Source organism: Thalassophryne amazonica, chromosome 18 (genome assembly GCF_902500255.1).
Source record: "Thalassophryne amazonica chromosome 18, fThaAma1.1, whole genome shotgun sequence".
NCBI lineage: Eukaryota > Metazoa > Chordata > Actinopteri > Batrachoidiformes > Batrachoididae > Thalassophryne > Thalassophryne amazonica.
In genome coordinates, this window is record NC_047120.1 from 9,417,901 (window position 1) to 9,438,563 (window position 20,663).

General features: G+C 45.8%; 1 protein-coding gene across 2 annotated transcripts in view; it reads left to right on the top strand.

Annotated features, from left to right (window-relative positions):
• The window catches only part of dcxr (dicarbonyl/L-xylulose reductase), a 69,777-nt gene that overhangs the window by 29,328 nt on the left and 19,786 nt on the right, over positions 1–20,663 (top strand). For both annotated transcript variants that reach the window (XM_034193709.1, XM_034193708.1), the window contains exons 5-6: positions 1,681–1,780; positions 4,166–4,230. In XM_034193709.1, coding sequence (XP_034049600.1) covers positions 1,681–1,780; positions 4,166–4,230 — 165 coding nt within the window. The remainder of the gene's footprint in view (positions 1–1,680; positions 1,781–4,165; positions 4,231–20,663) is intronic.

Sequence of the window (20,663 nt, forward strand, 5' to 3'; positions counted from 1 at the left end):
AGGTACTGTTGCTGGGTCAGTACCAGCACCAAAGAACAAAAAAAGGCGACTGCTACCAGCTCCGGCCTGTTCATTATCATTATTGTGCTGCTGTTATTGTTTTTGTCTTTGGATACAGGAAGAGGAAACGGAAATGATGCATATTTGCGTCATGACGTTCTCCGTGTGTCTGGACGTTGTCCATGCGTTGCTGTTTAGATGGGGATATTCCAAATGATACCACTGACCATGTATACAGGAGTAACTCTGTCTCCTTAAGCATGTAAACGGGTTATTCCTAATGATTCAGAAACTGGAATATTGACCTTAACCCGAATATTAATGGCATGTAAACGTAGTCACTGAGTGATTGTTGTATGATTGTTGTCTGATCGCTGTGTGACATCTGTGACATCGCTCAGTGATTGTTGTCTGATTGCTGTCATTGGTGAGTGATTGTTGTGTGATATTGTTGTCTGATTGCTGTGTGACGTCTGTGATGTCTGAGGAATTGTTGTGACGTCTGTCATCGTTGAGTGATTGTTGTGTGATTGTTGTTTGGTCAGTGTGACTGTTGTCTGATCGCTGTGTGATTGTGTGAACTTTGTCTGATCGCTGTGTGATTGCTGCAGTCAGACGAGCTGAACACCCAAAATCAGAAATGATTTGTTATTATTATTTTATTTTCTAATTTTTTTTCCAGTGTTTTGTCTTCTGTGGCTACAGTCTGGGGTATTTATACAGCCTCTTTGAACATATTGTTCATAAACATGTCATCCATGAGAATGCTGCGTAGCATTCAAACAACACTCATGATTTTTGGCAGCATTTTTTCTGCCAGTCTGTGTGGTATTCATTGGTATTCATCTCACATTCAGGCAACACGCACTAATGTGTCCTATGTATCAACTCACTGAGATTCCAATTTATTGGATCTTTGTGTCTCCAACGACTCCCCAACAGTTGCATCCTAGTGAGGTAGTTGTCTTTGTTGGACTATGGAGACCTGGTCCTCATCTGTCTGAAGAAGTTGGATCCTGTGTCCTGTTACTGATCTTGAATCATCAATGTTCTTTGTGTGATCTCTGACAATGTTCACAGTGTTCAGAGATCTCTGTATGTTCACAGATTTACTCACTGGATGACTTTTGTCTATCAATATGTCCTTATTTGATGCCTTCATATCTGTGTGGTTTGGAACCTAAATCCTTGTGGTTTGCGCTTGCATGATATTGATCAAATTTTAGTCACCAGAGTCAGACCTGAACTTAGCTAAAAAACTTTTAACAACGCTGCTCTCGACTCCTGGAATAGTTTCCAACAGGAGCTGAAACTGTCACTCGATCACAGTGGAGGAATTTAAAGGCTCATGAAAATAACACTGTCAGTCAGTGTAAATGTTTGAGATGTGTAGTTTTCTTTTAATCACTTTTAAGACTGTGGCCATTATTTATTTTTGTATTTTAACTGGATATTTGCATTTTATTCTTTTACGCTGTATGATGGTGTTTGATTGTATTATGTTTGTTGTAATTATTGTTCTGCTGCGTCTCTCGTAAGAGATTTTAATCTCAGTGAGACTTTACCTGGTCCAATAAAGGACGTCTAAAATCCAGTGTCAGTCATAGTCCAGTCGCTCGAGTTCAGCTTGACTTCGTGTCCCGTCTTGCTGCTGCCTCAAACACAGCTCTTTGTCTTCAGATCGTGGCTCGTGGTATGAAGTCCAGAGGATCAGGAGGCTCCATCGTGAACGTGTCCAGCCAGGCGTCGGTGTGTGCCCTCCCAGACCACACCGTCTACTGTGAGTCACACTGGATCCTGTCTTTACTGCAGACACCATTGTTTATTCATGAGGCTGTGCCTGAGTGTCAGGATAAGGGACATGCCTGAGACAGTGGACATTGTAGAAATAGACGGGTGCCAAAATTGGAAAGGTTGACACCTATAAGCAGATGTGAGGAAAAAGTTGGCAAATGGTCTTACTTTGCCAATTTGGGTGTGTTGATTCCAAATCTGCCGTATCTGTCCTCTATTGACCTTTAGAGGTCATCGAACTTTGTACCGTTGACCCGACTAGAAATTCCACTTTGAGCATGAATTATCAATCTGAGCTCATTCAAAATTCACAAAATGGCTACAAAATTGTCCAGTTTTCTAGATTTGAATAGTTCAATTCTAATTACCAACTTTCTGTCAGGATGTGATCTTTTGTCTTTTTTTTTTATGTTTTGGTTTATTTTTGTCATGTTCTGTTGCTTCTGGTTTGTTTATTCTCTTGCTGGATTTTCTGCTTGGGGTTTTCTGTCTCTATCTCTCTTGTCTGTCTCTTGTGGTTCTTGGTGGTGGCCGTTTCCCTCTCTCTGGCCACACCTTTATTCTGTGCCTAGTCCCTTCTCTCCAGCTCTGTTTTGTGTATTCTCGACCTGCTTGCCTCTTGTATGTTTTGACCACCTACCTGTATTACCGACCACGCCTAAGCCTGATGTTCCATGTACTTCTGCTCTTGTTGGACTGCCTTTTTGCATACTGGACGCCGTTTACTGCTTCAGTAAATTGTTTTTACGCACAGAGCTCTGTTGTCGAGTCCTGCATTTGTCTCCAGCCTTCACGTTTAACCAGACCTGATAGATCAATCTGGCCAACGATGGACGCAGCGGACTCAAGTCCCTTCCAGCTAGCCATACGTCATCATAGCAGACAGCTAGCCCAACAAGAGGACCGGCTCGCCACTCTTAGCACTGGCTTTAACGACGCCTTCATGTCTTCTGTGAGCACTCGTATGGAACAACTCCTGTCGAAGCTTGACTCTGAGGCCAGCTGGGACCCGGCTAAAGGTAACACCGGTCACCCCCCGTCAAGTCTGCCGGCCGCCTTACCGGCCTCCGTACCTGAGGACGCCATCTGCACTCAGCTTTCCCGCCCAGAACAATTCTCCGGAGAGACTGGTGACGTAATGCCTTTCATAACACGCTGTGAGCTCCATTTCGAACTTCTGTCATCTATGAACAAAGGAGACAGCAGCGACTGCAATAATTATCGCGGCATCTCCCTTCTCAGCACTGTTGAGAAGACCTTCGCCTGGACCTTCCTGGCTCCCCGGCTTTCATGTTTGTGTTCTCCACCCTCTGGGTGTTGCTGTGGCTGTTTGGTTTCCTCATACTTACAGTTCCACGGGTGCACACGCTGCTGCATATCGAGTTCATTTATTGGGTCATTCCTGATGTCTTGTTGGCCCTCGTCTGATCTGTTCTGTGTCACTTTCTTGCAATTTCTTCTTCGTGGGCTTTTTTTCCTCTCATAGATCACTGTCATGGTTTCGCTCCACTGGCACACCAAATGGTGAGCAGGTGTTTATTTTGTCCACTGTGTGCCCACTGCTCTTGGTCTTTTCCTCATTTCTTTGAGTTCCTTTTAGCATGGACAGTCTATGATCTTCAGCGATCTTCGGGTTTTATTTTTCTCTTGCTCTGTGATTTTCCTTGCATTGTCTAGTTGCCGGGTGCACCAGCATCTCCAGTCATAATTGGCTTCAGTTGGTGTTGATTAAGGTGTGTCCAGTTTATCAGTGTTCTCCACCATTGCCTGCAAGGATTGTTTTCTTCCATATTTATTCCGAGTCTGTTGCTGAGCGTCGTTGTTGAAGATTCCAGACAGATTGCTGGAGCCATGTCAGCCTCCTGTCTTGGATCCTATCACGTTATATTTTGGACTACTATTATTACCTATCTGAATTTTGGATTTAAACCTTCCCCTACCGACTCGCCATTTAAATTGTTTGCTTTAGTTTAATTACAATTAACAGTTAATTGTTTTGTGTTTGTTTTGAAACTGTTATCTCTTTAGAATCCTTCAGTAAGGTGGTTTATTTGATTAGCTCTTGTTTAAGGAGTTCACCTTCCTTAATTTACATTGTTCAGGTACTGGGATTTCTGTGAATTGACTTTGGATATTTTACTATTTTCCATCTCTAATTTACTTGCAACAAGTTGTTTGATAAAGCCTGTGTTCTTACTGTACTCACATCTCGTTGATTCGCACATGGGTCTATCTGAAAACCACTGAACCCGCATAGCCATTCATGACACTTTCTTCTAGATCTGTTGACCCCAGACGTCTCCTGTTCATTTGCTGCTGCCACGTATCCACATGGTTCACTCTGACTGACTGATTTCTTCCTGCTCTTTAGGTGCCACAAAAGCTGCCCTTGACATGTTAACCAAAGTCATGGCTCTGGAGTTGGGACCCCATCAGGTAAGATCTTTTGTTGTTAAACTAGTCTAAGACTGTATGTGTAGTCACTCAGTGTCCAGAAATCCAACTGAGCTTATTGGAAGGCATTCCTTCAACGTGTTTGAGGATTTCTACTCCTGGCCTTGGTGCCTGTTTTTGCACACTCTGGGTGTTTTGGTATTTTATGGTATGGTCATGTTCAAGCGCTTCCACTTTCTCAGTGGCCTTCAGCCTTCAATAAGGCTGTTTTAAGCAGAAACGAGGTGAAATTCTATGATGCTTTGAATCACATGAGGAATGTCATCCGGCATTCCTCATGTGGACAGTGGACTCATAGGTGGATTGGCAATAGATTGTGTTCAGGGCCCTGTAGAAGGTCTTCATGTCACAATTGTCAGTATAAGCTTCTGCCTTTTTGCATCTTGCATTGCTCTATGCTGCTGGTGAACTTTTCACCTGATGTTTTGGAAGGCCTCTTTCTTAGATGTTAAGTTATTTTACTTATGCAGGTAGTCTCATTGACACACGAAGTCTCAATCATACAATCATACAATATAACCAATGGCTACGGACAGACAGAGGTATAATTTACAGTAACCATATAAAACAGGAAAATCAATCAATCAATCAATCAACTTTTTTTTTATATAGCGACAAATCACAACAAACAGTTGCCCCAAGGCGCTCAAAATCAAAGTGCCAAATGGAAGCAGATTAGAATACTAAAAACAGGAACATGTTTCCAGAGATTTTTCAAGCATCCTTCAAATAAGTTCAAAATCCCCCATTGGAATCGAACTTGAGAACTTCAGATCCTGTTGTAGAGTGCTCCAGGGAGCAGAGTAAGAAAAAGCCTCTTTGTCACGCTCTGTACATACTGAAGGAATACTGGCAGTAATAAAGGTCTGGGAGGGCAGACTGAGGCCACACTGTCTATGGGACATGCAGGAGGGCACACATGCACATGAGGTCACCAGTCCAAAGACTAATTTGGAAATTAAATTGTACCAATGCAAAACTCTACATATGAACAGTGATGACCAGCTGATCAGAGAATACAGAGGACCATGGTGAGTGAGATGTTTAGAGGTGCTGTAACAGTATATCTCCCCCCCCCCCCCCCCCAAGGTAACATTCCTACAGGGCAGCACAGATTAAATCTTAGATTAGAGCAGCCTTTAAACTCCATATTTCATGGATGTCTTATGGTCCCACATGAAGCACAGTTTGATTGAGTGTGAAAGATATTGGTATTCTTTCCACCCCTAAAATTCATTCCTCCAAACCAATCAAATGGATTAATGAGATTATTAACCATCATATGATAAAGGTAAAACCTCTCAGTTTTAAGCAGAAATAAGACTGTTTTAAGCAGAAACGAGGTGAAATTCCGTGATGCTTTGAAGTGTCTGACGTGCAGTGAATGCATCAGCTAGCAGCTTGTTTAGCCACGCCTTTTATGATGAAATAATGCTGAATTTATGTGGAAATGATTGTTGTACGAAAGCTTCAGATATCTGTTGCTGAGATAGATGATGACTGGTTTGCAGTTTGAAGCAGAAACGAGGTGATAACCAGTGAACTGTGTCATCAGGGGGACCAATTTTTAGGGGAACCGTTCAGTCTGCGACACCAGCAGAGGCTTTCATAGAAACAATGTCACCGTCATCGAGAACTGGCAAGAAAGTGGCAACTACAAGCTGTTTCCTGGTGTTGAATGTAAAACATGATTTGCTCCTGAAGAAGAAATTGAGTTTTAGCTTCAGTGCCTTTACAAGGTTTTCAATATAGGTCAGAGATTTTCATCCATTACGATTCCAATTTATAAGATGCCACAAACTCAATCAGGACACTTTTTGTGGATGTAACAGACGGGAGAACTGCTGGCACTTTCTTTTGGTTTGAAAACAGGATATCCTTTGTTTCATCAGCATTTAGCCCCAGTTTGAGACGGAATACATTTGACTGAATAATGTCAAAGGCAGACTGTAAAAACTGAAAGGCCTGGGCAACAGTGTTTGCACGACAATAAAGTGTTAACAATTTATTTCATTTATATAGCGCCAAATCACAACAAAGCTGCCTCAAGGTGCTTCACACGAGTAAGGTTACAATCCCCAGAGCAAGCACACAGGCAACAGTGGTAAGGAAAAACTCCCTCTGATGATTTGAGGAAGAAACCTCAAGCAGACCAGACTTAGAGGGGCGACCCTCTGCTTTGGCCATTCTAACAGTTACAAGGTTTTTACAAAGGTGAAGAAACAGGAAATCAAAACAACATGACATCTATCTATAAAGAAAGAAGCATCTGTTGGAGTGTGTGTGTGTACGTGGCTCGCAGATCTCTCTGAGTGTTTGTCAGATTGACCTCAGCTTTCGGATATGGCTTGCACATGGCACGATGATGTGCATCTTTTATTATGAAAATTTTGGGGAATAATTTTCAGAACCTTTATTTTGAAACCTTTTTCACTACAGGATTGGCCACTCAGGAAATGCATTGCTTCTCAAAACATGCCTGTGAATAAAATCAAGCACAATCTCGTCTTCTGTGGTGTTTAGTGCACCAGTTTAATCAGCTAACATTAGCTTAGCCTTAGCTGAACAATCAACAGGTCTCACGATTTACCCAGACTAACTGCAAATATACATAAATTGAGTACTTTCATTTTATTTTAATTATTTAATTGGCTTTTTGCGATATTTTGTAAATGCCAAAATGTTGTCATACCCCTGTGAACAAATCAAGCGCACCTCTCTTCTTCGGTGATGGATAACAGCAGCTGGCATCCTTATTGTTGCGTTGCTGCCACCTTCTGCATCAGTCCGTTATAGCAGTACTAAACTCTCTGGATGAGTCCAGTGTCTTCCAAATATTTAAAAAGCCAACACTTCCTCCTCCACTTGACCTTATGGCTAAAACTGTCTACAGATCACCTAAACAAACTCATTGCAATATTCCACCATACACACCCTATGTCATGTTCACAGACACAAATTGGCTGGACACAATTGCAGGACTCTCACACAACAATGGAAATTCAAAAGCCTTCACTCTGTTTCCAGGCAGGGTTTGGTACACAGGACAGCAAACAGTACACAGCAAAAGTGTCCAAAACATAAGGCGGCAGGCAGGTCAAACAGGTGGCTATTCGGTACACGGCAAGATCAATCAATCAATCAATCAATCAATTTTTTTATATAGCGCCAAATCACAACAAACAGTTGCCCCAAGGCGCTTTATATTGTAAGGCAAGGCCATACAATAATTATGTAAAACCCCAACGGTCAAAACGACCCCCTGTGAGCACGCACTTGGCTACAGTGGGATATGAACAGGTAACTAAGACACTGAGGTGGAAAGGTTGGAAACGCAGGCATGAAGCACAAAGGATCTGGTGGAGACATGAGGGAAATGTGAGGCTTAAATAACAGGTAAGATGATCATCAGACACAGGTGCAGGAAGAAGGCATGGCACACAAAAGGGAACAGACACAACCAGACCAAAGTCCAACAGAAAGACAAGCATGTGCAGACAGAAAAAAAAACAACCACAACTCTCAGGAAAACCCTCACATGCAATAAACATGAAAACAAACATAACCCCACAACCCCCAACCATGACACTTTACCTCAAAAAAAATAAATCTAACCAGATTTATAAAAATCCTGCTGTTGTATTGCTGTTTTTGCTTTTCCCCAATGGCCAGAAAAGCAAAAGGCACCAGTGGTGGTACTTTCACATTAGTGGGACGGAGTTCAACTCCCTACAGTGACCTTGATAAAAGTTAAAATATATGAAAACACAATAGATATCAATCAATCCACACATTTCACAACGAACCTACATGTCCTTAACTCACATTATCAATAACTACTGTATTCACATCCATATGTTTGTGCTTCATGAACACTGTGTTTATTCCTTCCTATATCTCTGTGTGTGTATATATGTCTGACCATGTTGAATGACTGTCCATCTTTTTCTTAAAATAACTGTATTTGTATCTCAATGTCAGCCACACACTTTGTCTGTTAAAACTATGTCAGAGTAAGAACACCTCTCTGTACATCCCACCTTCAAACACAGCCTCATATGACCAGCCATGAAAAATCTACTTAAGCTCCCAATTTTGTATAGGAATACAAACTTCCTACAGGCACTGCACTAGTAATAACAAAATATGTGTATTTGATGAGAAATCATGCAGGCGGTTAAGCCACAGGCAGGGGTCATCCGGCATTCCTCATGTCGTCAGTCGGCCCGTTCCCACGGCAAACGTCCATTCCAAACGCAGACTGCAGTGTGTGGCACCAACTTCAGGTGTGGCATCTCACTGTCAATCCGGCACCCTGTGTTCAGTAGCCATCCCACTATCCTACCTCGGACAAAAAAGAGAAAAAGCGCAGAATCAGTCGGCCGGAAAAAACTACTCCTTAGGTCTAATTCATCAGCATTAAATCGACAGGAAAGCAGAGAAAATACTAAGGTGATCACCGGCCACTAGCCCTAAGCTTCACTAACTGTTGTGAACGTTGTGCGTGTGTATTGACTGGCTAGTTACAGCTGGATATTCCTATCCTCTGTCAGAAGGTACTGGAGACTTGAAATGAAGTCTTATCCACAGCCTTTGGGTTCCAGGACTTTATTAGGACATGCAAGTAACAAGTGTTTGTGTGTGTGGTTTCTGTAAAACAACAAAAGGAAAAAATAATTACAATTGAATGAATAATCATAATACAATCTAAGTCTACATGTCAAACCAGCATGAAAAACACACTCAAATTCAGGCCAATTCAGGTAGAATACCGCCCTCTTCTGGACAAAAAAATGTACTACCCTACTAACAAAGGAATGTAGACATCTTTACTGAGGGCTCCTTATTCTGGTTGAAGACTGTATGGGCGTCGCCATTATGGTCGAACACCCCACGGCCAAATAAACACCATAACCAAACTAACACCGCGCAAACTTAACAACTACATTATGCAGTGCAGTATTAAACATAGCACATGTAATGACAATAATATACAGGATACTCACGTTAATATTCACGCACACACGGCACACGTTCGGAGCAACAAACTATCAATCACTTTGCAGGTTCAACAAGGCACAAAAGGTCTGGACAAGTCAGAGGCAAAGTGGGATGTACCATTTTACCATAACCTGGAGGGTGGGCGGAACAGCCCAACTAGTCCAGTCACAGGGGGTTTTATACAGCCGCCCCCTAATATGTGTAGCATATTAGTAAACACTAAAACCCTTGTGAACACTATGAACTGTCATCAGACATTGCAGGTAATGCAATAAGTTTGGATACTGGGCGTTGGTAAGTGTGCGAACCAATGATCACTTCCGCTACTCGGACCTGTCCGTCCGGGCTGGGAAACACCTGTGTTACCTTCCCCACAGGCCAAGACACCCGCGGCAGCTGTGGGTCCACCACCATAACAGCTTGTCCTACTGTCAGAGCGGGTGTAATTTGTGTCCATTTATGACGGTGTTGAAGTCCAGGTAGGTACCGCCGAGTGAACTGAGACCAGAAATGGTCAGCTGTGACCTGGCTGTGGCGCCACTTGCGCCGTCCAAGTTGTTCTCTTGTGCCGTACACTGCCTGGGGCAGAGAAGCATCTCGCCGCCCCATAAGCAGCATATTTGGGGTAACAGGGTCTACATCCGCAAGGTCAGATGACACATATCCCAGTGGTTTGGAATTGAGCATGCCTTCCACTTCAATAAGAACGGTGAGCAGCAGGTCTTCTGAAACGGATTGTCCTTTGAGTATCACCTGAAGTGCAGATTTCACTGAGCGGATCTCCCGCTCCCAGGCTCCACCAAAATGTGGCGCATGTGGGGGATTGAAGTGAAAGGTGATGCTCTGTTCACTGAGTTTCTCATGTAACTGTGGCTCCATAGCTTTAAATGCCTCTTGCAGCTCATGGTCACCTCCTCTGAAGTTGGTGCCCTGGTCACTCAGTATTTCAAAGGGTTTTCCTCTCCGAGCGATGAATCGGCGCAGGGCCATGAGAAAAGAATCGGTGTCCATACCAGTAAGTAGATCAAGGTGGATGCAGTGGGTGGTGAGACATTTGAAAATAATGCCCCAATGTTTTTCCTGTCTCCTACCTATCTTTATGGTAAAAGGACCAAAGCAGTCGACCCCAGTGGACCAGAAGGGAGGTTGATGAAGGCGCAGCCTGGAGACAGGAAGGTCAGACATTCTAGTTGATACAGGATTAGCTCTCCACTTTTTACATTCCAAACAAGTGTGTTGGTGCTTCCTCACAGCCTGTCTTCCTCTTATAATCCTGTATGTACGCCGCAATTCAGCATAGACACGTTCAGGGCCAGGATGTAGAAGCCAGGAGTCATAATCTTTAATGATGAGCTGAGTAGTAGGATGGTTCGGTGACAGCACAATAGGATATAGGGTATCAATATCTGTTTTCTGCATGTCGGAGACGACCACCTACCCGAATGAGGTCAAGCTGACAGTCATATTCAGGTGACAGGTTGTTAAGTCTGCTGTCTGTGCGCACTTCCTTTCCTGACTTCAGTGCATGGACCTCAGCAGGAAAGCTGTCGAGTTGTGCCTGTTTGAGGAGCTGAATTTCTGTCTCCAGGCGCTGGGCTGCGGACATGGGGGAAGCAGCCGCATCATGACAGGCGAGGTAGGTGGCCTGCACTAAGTCAGCCTAGGAGTTGTACTCTGCAGGATTAGGCTGTACAGGACCAGCGGTGACATGAGCACAGAATACGGATTTTTTCAGCTCCTTGTTATCCACAGGGTCCATACTTACAGTAGGCGGCGTAGGCCAGTGCTCTGATGTTTGTCTCAAAAAGACAGGCCCATTCATCCACTGGCTTTGTGCAGATAACTCTTGCAGTCGTTTCCCCCGGGTGATGTCATCAGCGGGGTTGAGGGCAGAGGGTACATATCTCCAGTTAGCAGACTCTGTGAGCTCCTGCAGTTCAGCAATACGGGTGCCTACAAATACTTTTTAGTGGCAGGACTCAGACTGGATCCAGTTTAGCACAGTGGTGGAGTCTGTCCACAAGGTAGTGTCACTGACAGGTTGTGTGAGCTCACTGAGGAGGAGTTTAGACAGCTGTGCTCCGGCCAATGCAGCACATAGCTCTAAATGGGGAATTGACAGTTGTTTTCGGGGAGCTACACGTGATCTAGTCATGGCAAAAACAGTATGTACCTTGTGTTGTGGGGACTCATATCTCAGGTATGCCACTGCTCCATACACTCGCTCTGATGCATCACAGAAAACGTGCAACTGGACAGTTCCATCTCATATCTGTGGAATGGTGTAACAGCGCGGCATGCAAATAGTAGGCAAATACTGCAGTTCACTCACCCATGCTTGCCATTGCTGGAGCAGCTCACCTTCAATAGGCTCATCCCATTGTCTCTCTCTCTGCCACAACAGCTGCACAATAAGTTTAGCCCTTGTAGTAAAGGGGATAATGAAGCCCAGCGGGTCATATTGTGAAGCGAGTATACTGTAGATGTTTCTCATAGTTGGTTCATGAGGAGATACTGGTCGACATCTGTAGCTGATCTGGTCCGTGGAACAATGCCAGGCTAGGCCTAGTGTTGGTTCTTGTGGGTCTGGTTGATGTGCGGTTAACCACAGCTCACAAGTAGGTGATCTTGCTGCTGTGGGGAGATGAGCTATGGCCTCTGGATAGTTACTGGCCCACTGTCTGATCTCAAAACCACCTGTAGATAAGAGCTCCCTGATGTTATCAACCAGTGGCCGTGCCTGTGAGGAAGAAGGCAGAGACTGCAGACAGTTTCGACATAAAATGAGTGCAGAACTGATCTAGAACTTGTTCGTTCCCTTCCTTCTAGTCCTGTACATGACGCTGAAGAGCATATGTGGCACAGCATGGGCTGCATGTGGTCCCAAAAGGCAGAACACACCACTCATAAATGTCAGGGCTACACTCTCTCTCCATATCTCTCCATACAAATCTGAGCAGTGGTCTGTCCTGGGGCAGGAGCCACACCTGGTGGAACATACTACGTATGTCCCCGCTCACAGCAAAGGGGTGTTCTCTAAATCTCAACAGGACACCTATGAGTGAGGGACCAAGTGTTGGGCCTGGTAACAGCTGGTTGTTAAGGCAGTCATTTTTGTAGTGGAATGAACAGTTGAAAACTATCCTGGGCTTGTTATTGTGATGTACAATATGATGGGGAATGAACCAGGATTCATCTGTGCTGTTTGCCTCTTCAGGAGTGATTTTCCTTGTATATCCTTCCTTTTCCAGTTTTCGTATTTCTGCATTGTACACAGCAGCTAAATCACAGTCTTTAGCCAGACGCCTCTCTGTAGACCGCAGGAGAGCCATAACTGCTTCATGGCCAGCCTGTAGTTTGGAAGCAGTTTTACGCCGGAGTAGAGGGGTTGCGTAGTGGGATACTCCATCAATCTGTACTCGTTCAGTAGCGCTCTGCAGTAACTCTAGCGCCTCTTTATCCTGCTTGGACCGAGTTGCCTCCTTTTCAGACCGAAAGGGAAGCACATCCAACTGCCACAGCTTCTCTACATTGTGCCTTAAAGCTTGAGAAGGAGATGGAACTAGGGATGTATGCAGACATGATGTGTCAGTAGGCTGGTGCAAGAAGGTCGCAGGCCCCTGGATAGCCCAGCCAAGCTTTGTGTGCACAGCCACAGGGCTGCCTATAGGACCAGCTCTCACCGGTGACAGAGGTGTGATGAGCTGTGCATTGTCTGAGCCTATAAGAAGCATAGGCTGCACATCTTTAAATGCTTCAAAGGGAACGTCTGTCAGGTGTGAGTATTTCTGATGGAGTATATCCATTGGGCAGGATTGTTTAGCCAGGTCAAGCTCCTTTGCAGTGAATGCATTGCAAATATGATATTTGGTTTGGGGAGATTCGGATGCACTCACATCAAAGGAAATAACTGCTCCCCGTACCTGGGATACTTCCTGCCTTATGGTGTGCAGTTTGAGGGAATCCTCTGTGGTGTTTAATTTCAGATAGTGAACTGCAGCGGATAGTACTATAGTCCTTTCCGATCCGACATCTAGAATTGCGTGTGTAGACAGAGATTGGCCATTGCTGTGTAGGGTAACCGGTACTACTTTGAGCATGACACGCCCTGAGTGTGTAGACTGATCCAAATACACCATACTGGATGTTGTACTCAATGTTAGGACACTCCTATTGGCGCTGGAGGCTGCTTCATGGAGAATCTGCAGGTGTTGCTCTCCACAGGTACCACATGTTTTTTTCAGATTACAGCAGTCAGGCTGATGCCCCCGTCCACATCGCCAGCATTTCTTGTTGTCGTTAATCCAGGTAACGATTTGGGCTGTGCCTAGTTTACTGAAATCTGGGCAGGAACTCAAATAGTGCTCTGTACTACTGCAGAAGGGGCAATAGGGCTTAAATTTCTCTCTTTTCTTGCATTTAGATCCATCTTTATTCTCTGTAGAGACGGAGGCGCCGTTGAGAGGAAGTGATGTAGCCTTATCGGTGCCATAGTAAATGCATGATGGAGGTTTGTGTTGTTTAAATGGTTTATCCCTGCGGTCTGGGCATAGCTTTTCAGGTATATAGCTCTCAGTTGCTCTTCTGGATATTTGAATAGCCTGTGACTTCCTCTCTAACCATTGTGCAAAGTCAGGGAGAGTATATGTTGTAACAGAGTCACTTTGCAGAATACCCTTTGTGAGGCAATATTCAGCAAAACTGTCCTGATATGAGAGGGGAAGTTTACTCAGAAGTCTGTCCACATGAGAACCACACTCGAGTTCACTCCTGGCTGCTCCTTCCATAGAGTTTAGCAATCCCACTAGGCTACTAACTGAGAGTGCAAAGTCCTCAAACCCCTGTGTATCTCCAGCTTTCACTGTAGGGGCCCTCAGAATGTTGTTAATTTCACCTTGGACTAACTGCCGTGGCTGCCCATAACGTTGCTGTAGAGCCTGCATTGCTCTAGTGAAAGGAATAGGGTCATAAATATACCTTTTTGCTATTTGAAATGCAGCAGGGAATTTCAGATGGTCCAGCAGTACTTGGAATTTATAATCCTCAGACAGATGTGTGTGTGGTCCCAGCACTCCATCTAGTCCTTTCTTTAACAAGAGAAAATCACTCTCCTTTCCTGTGGTGAAACTGATCAGCTTGGGTTTGGGGATGCCATAGGAGGAAGATATAGCCATTTCCATTAAGTTTGGTCTTTGAGGTGCTCCTTACTGCATGCTAACAGGAGACTGTGGGGCTGGAATGGGGTTGCGACACGCATTAGGCAAACCCACAACTGGAGGCTGGACTACAGCGTTTGGCTGAGTCGGATATGAGCCTGATACCCATGGTAAAGGGCCTTGAGTGGAGTTGGCAGGGGGCAGGGCTGCAGAAGGATACTGCATCGTGCCAGAGAAGCCGTACTGGGCACTCGGTTGTGCAGACCATGCAGGGAGTGATGCAGGCCAGTTAAAGTCTCTTTGTTGTTGCCAGGGGGGATGTGGATTTGCAGCTATAAACGTAGAACTGGATACTACTGGTGCTGATGGAGATGTAACTGTAGAAGCCACAGAAGAGAAGACATAAACAGGCAGTGCTGCCGTCACTCCTGCTATAGTAGAAGCGGGTACTGTTGGCTGTAAAGTTGAGGGGATAGCCATAGACTGTACTGTGTGAGGAGAGGTTGGCTGTACAGTACTCATGTTATAGTCTGGTGGCAATGGAGATAAAGGAGCGATGACCTCCAAACTGCCCATAGCTGGGTCCCTTATGGGTTGATTACTGTCTTCGTTGAGCAGAGATGAACTGTCATTGAGCAGAGGTATACTGGTACTCCGGGTCTGAGGGACGTGCTGCATTTTTGATGGCGCTCTGTTGAGGTTCAGCGATACTTGCAGTGCACTCTGTAACTCCCTCACTTGATTCTGAACCTGAGTTACACAATGTTCCATCCTCCGCCATCTCTCAGTCTCTGATGACCCGTCAATGCCACTTGCTGGATGCATTGGAGTAGATGTTTGATGCATGGGAAAGGTCCTGGCAATCCTCTGTCAGAAGGTACTGGAGACTTGAAATGAAGTCTTATCCACAGCCTTTGGGTTCCAGGACTTTATTAGGACATGCAAGTAACAAGTGTTTGTGTGTGTGGTTTCTGTAAAACAACAAAAGGAAAAAATAATTACAATTGAATGAATAATCATAATACAATCTAACTCTACATGTCAAACCAGCATGAAAAACACACTCAAATTCAGGCCACTCATAAGTGGTAGAATACCGCCCTCTTCTGGACAAAAAATGTACTACCCTACTAACAAAGGAATGTAGACATCTTTACTGAGGGCTCATTATCCTGGTTAAAGACTGTATGGGCACCGCCATTATGGTCGAATGCCCCACGGCCAAATAAACACCATAACCAAACTAACACTGCGCAAACTTAACAACTACATTATGCAGTGCAGTATTAAACATAGAACATGTAATGACAATAATATACAGGATACTCACGTTAATATTCACGCACATACGGCACAAGTTCGGAGCAACAAACTATCAATCAATTTGCAGGTTCAACAAGGCACAAAAGGTCTGGACAAGTCAGAGGCAAAGTGGGATGTACCATTTTACCATAACCTGGAGGGTGGGCGGAACAGCCCAACTAGTCCAGTCACAGGGAGTTTTATACACTAACAGACCCAGGATTTAGATAAAGTTGAGGCAGAGACCTGTTCCATTAATTATAAAATGAATTTAAAACAATAGGAAGCATAGTTCCATGCTATACCAGTATGCTAGCCATACGAGATGGAGAATAAGTGTGTCTTAAGTCTGGACTTGAAAGTCTCTACAGAATCTGACTGTTGTATTGATGCAGGGAGATCATTCCACAGAACAGGGGCATGATAAGAGAAAGCTCTGTGACCCACAGACGTCTTATTCACCCTAGGGACACAAAGTAGTCCTGAGAACATCTTTATAACGCAGAGCCTGGGCCGGTACGTAGGGTTTAATTAGGTCAGCTAAGTAGGGAGGTGCCAGTCTGAATAATTTTATAGGTTAATAGCAGAACCTTAAAATCTGATCTCACAGGGACAGGAAGCCAGTGAAGAGACACCAAAATGGGTGTAATGTGGTCAAACTTTCTGCAGCATTTCAGTTTCAGATTTATTGTACCCTTGGGTAAATTTGGTTTACAGTGAGTGAGTCATCTCATTTTGAAAACGCACTGAACAACATGGAACAAGACAAAGTGAGGACAGTGCTAAGGCTAAAAGAACAAAAAAAAAAAAAAGATGACCCCAAGGTAAAAAACAAGATAAGTTAAAACATCAATAGATGAAAAGCCAAAACGCACATCATACCAAGCCAAAGGCTAAAAAAATGTGCCATTCAGAAAAACAAGGTAAAAGAAAATATACAAAAAATAAATACATAAATTATATTGCAGTTTCTCTAGTACTGATGGCTGCTGGTAAAAAGCTGTTTTTGTAGCATTTGGTTTTACAGGCAGGTACCTGAATCTCTGACCTGAAGGGAGCAGCTGAACTCACTATTAAGCGGGAGGGAGTCGTCTCTTACTGTCAAGCCGCTATCCTCTGAACCTGTTCAGCACACAGGGATTCTGGATGAAGCTCAGACTCACCAATCAGACTGCAAATCAGTTCACAGTTTGGTTTAAATAATTTCTGTTTTTGAAGGACATGCTTCCAAACCATGAAACAAGACAAAAAGATAAAACTGATTCTATCAAAGCACAATAAAACAAGGTCAAGTCCTGTCCATGTTAAAAGTGGACAGTTTTCTCAGACAATAAAGGCACTGGCATCCCTTTTTGTTCAGAGTGTCTCAGTTTGCCTCAAAGTTCAGCTTGTTATCTATGACAGTTCCATGATATTTATATGTGCTGACACACACCACTGTCTGATCTTTTCAAACTTGTTACCTCTTGATTGGGAGCACCAATTTTACCAAAGTCAATGATCATGTCATTTGTGTTGTGAAAGTGTGGTGACACGGACCCACAACAGGGGGCGCAAATGAACGGACAATAGGAGAAGTCAAATACGAGGTCTGTCCGTAAAGTATCGTACCTTTTTATTTTTTTCAAAAACTATATGGATTTCATTCATATGTTTTTACGTCAGACATGCTTGAACCCTCGTGCGCATGCGTGAGTTTTTCCACGCCTGTCGGTGACGTCATTCGCCTGTGAGCACGCCTTGTGGAAGGAGTGGTCCCGCCCCCTCGTCGGATTTTCATTGTCTGGAAATGGCGGAATGAAAAGGACTTTTTTTCCATCAGAATTTTTTCAGAAGCTGTTAGAGACTGGCACCTGGAAACCATTCGAAAAATTTATCTGGCTTTCAGTGAAAATTTTACGGGCTTCACAGAGAATAAGGACTTTAACTACAGGTTTAAGGACCCCTTTAAAGGACGGTCGGTGCGCCGCGCTGCGAGCTGCGACGATGCGGCACAAACCACTGGATCATTTCTAAGCTGATGGCTCTGTGGATACGAGACCGTCGTGTGCTCTTTCTCTGGTTATCACAAGACCTGGACATCAGCCATTTTCCGGCAGATTTCACTTTTAACAAGAGATTTTGTCATGGAAAGCCACGCGGAGGCTTCGCGCGTCACGACCGATTCGCTGATGAAGCGAGACAAAGGAACACCTCCGTTTCGGAGTGTTAGAGGACAAGTTGGGACATGTCTATCTCGGCTTTCAGTGCTTACCAGCCCAGTGAGTATAAAAGAACTTGTGGAGAGCTGGACATGTCCCAACTTGTCCTCTAACACTCCGAAACGGAGGTGTTCCTTTGTCTCGCTTCATCAGCGAATCGGTCGTGACGCGCGAAGCCTCCGCGCGGCTTTCCATGACAAAATCTCTTGTTAAAAGTGAAATCTGCCGGAAAATGGCTGATGTCCAGGTCTTGTGATAACCAGAGAAAGAGCACACGACGGTCTCGTATCCACAGAGCCATCAGCTTAGAAATGATCCAGTGGTTTGTGCCGCATCGTCGCAGCTCGCAGCGCGGCGCACCGACCGTCCTTTAAAGGGGTCCTTAAACCTGTAGTTAAAGTCCTTATTCTCTGTGAAGCCCGTAAAATTTTCACTGAAAGCCAGATAAATTTTTCGAATGGTTTCCAGGTGCCAGTCTCTAACAGCTTCTGAAAAAATTCTGATGGAAAAAAGTCCTTTTCATTCCGCCATTTCCAGACAATGAAAATCCGACGAGGGGGCGGGACCACTCCTTCCACAAGGCGTGCTCACAGGCGAATGACGTCACCGACAGGCGTGGAAAAACTCACGCATGCGCACGAGGGTTCAAGCATGTCTGACGTAAAAACATATGAATGAAATCCATATAGTTTTTGAAAAAAATAAAAAGGTACGATACTTTACGGACAGACCTCGTATGAACACTTTACTGTTGTGAATGCCACAACTACACACAGCAGATTTTAGAATGAATACAAAGTCAATCAATCAAGGTGTTGTGTGGGCAGGCTCGACGATAGGAGACGTCCGTCTGGAGAAGAACCGGAACCACACGATTTCCTCCGCCACCGAACCAGGAGAATACTGGAGCCGCCAAGTCCCGAGTTCCCCAGGTGGCCACCGTCTCTGCGTGTCGGATCTGGTACTGCTGGTGAAGAGCAAAAACAGTCAGCAAGTTCGTCTTCTACTAGTCAGGTGGGAAAAACACCTCCACCTTAACACCAGAAAACACAGTTCGTGACGAGCCTGAAAAGTACTACTTAGCCGGTTTGGAGTGAGAGGTGAAGACGTCACTCCTCCATTAACCACAAACCCAGCTCCCAGCTGGCACTAGTAGACAGGAACTCCTACAACACTCAGAAAAGAGAGAACTTGTGCGTACGGCACAGTCAAAAACAGCTGAGAATATTACCTCCTTGGTAGGACGATATCTCGGCGACGTGGTGGAGGTGTCTTCCTGCTTTTATCAGGGGTGAGGAGTAGATGATTGGTGACAGCTGTCATAGCCGATGAGTGACAGCTGTCACCCCGGCTGCTCTTGTGGGGCGGCAGCGCCCTCTCGTGCCTGAAGCCCGCACTTCAGGCAGGGCGCCCTCTGGTGGTGGGCCAGCAGTACCTCCTCTTCTGGCGGCCCACAGAACAGGACCCCCCCCTCAACGGGCACCTCCTGGCGCCCGACCAGGCTTGTCCGGGTGGCGACGGTAAAAATCAGCCAGGAGGGCCGGGTCCAGGATGAAGCTCCTCTTCACCCAGGAGCATTCCTCGGGTCCATACCCCTCCCAGTCCACCAAATACTGGAAACCCCGGCCCATTCGACGGCCGTCCAGGAGCCGGCGCACAGTCCAAGCCGGCTCCCCGTCGATGATACGGGCAGGAGGCGGCGCCGGGCCAGGTGTACAGAGGGGTGAGGTGTGATGCGGTTTCAGTCTTGACACATGAAATACCGGATGGATCCACAGTGAGGCCGGGAGTTGGAGCCTCACTGCGGCGGGACAGGACCTTGAGGATTTTATAGGGCCCAATGTACCTGTCCTGGAGTTTGGGGGACTCGACCCGGAGGGGGATGTCCCTCGTAGATAGCCACACCTCCTGCCCGGGCTGATATGTGGGGGCCGGGGACCGTCGATGGTCTGCATGGGTCTTCGCCCTCGTCCGGGCCCTCAACAAGGCCGAACGGGCGGTGCGCCACACCCGACGGCATCTCCGCAGGTGGGCCTGGACTGAGGGCACACCGACCTCTCCCTCCACCACAGGAAACAAAGGGGGCTGGTACCCCAGACACACCTCGAATGGGGAGAGGCCGGTGGCAGAGGACACTTGGCTGTTATGCGCATACTCGATCCAGGCCAGGTGTTCACTCCAAGCCGTCGGGTGTGCGGATGTAGTACAGCGCAGGGCCTGCTCCAGCTCTTGGTTAGCCCGTTCAGCCTGTTCGTTGGTCTGTGGGTGATACCCAGACAAGAGGCTTACGGTGGCCCCCAGCTCCTGGCAGAAACTCCTCCAAACCTGCGAGGAAAACTGGGGACCACGATCTGAGACGATGTCTGTTGGTATCCCATGCAGACGTACGACATGGTGGACCAGAAGGTCCGCTGTCTTCTGGGCCAACGGGAGCTTCGGGAGGGCCACAAAGTGGGCCGCCTTGGAGAAATGGTCCACTATCGTGAGGATGGTGGTGTGCCCCCGGGATGGCGGGAGGCCCATGACGAAATCCAGGCCGATGTGGGACCAGGGACGATGAGGCACAGGAAGCGGCTGTAGGAGTCCCTGTGCCTTTTGGTGGTCCGCCTTGCCCCTGGCGCAGGTGGTGCAGGCCTGGATGTATTCCCGGATGTCAGCCTCCAGGGACGCCCACCAGAAGTGCTGCCGGACCACTGCCACGGTCCTTCGCACCCCTGGGTGGCAGGAGAGCTCGGAACCGTGACAGAAGTCCAGG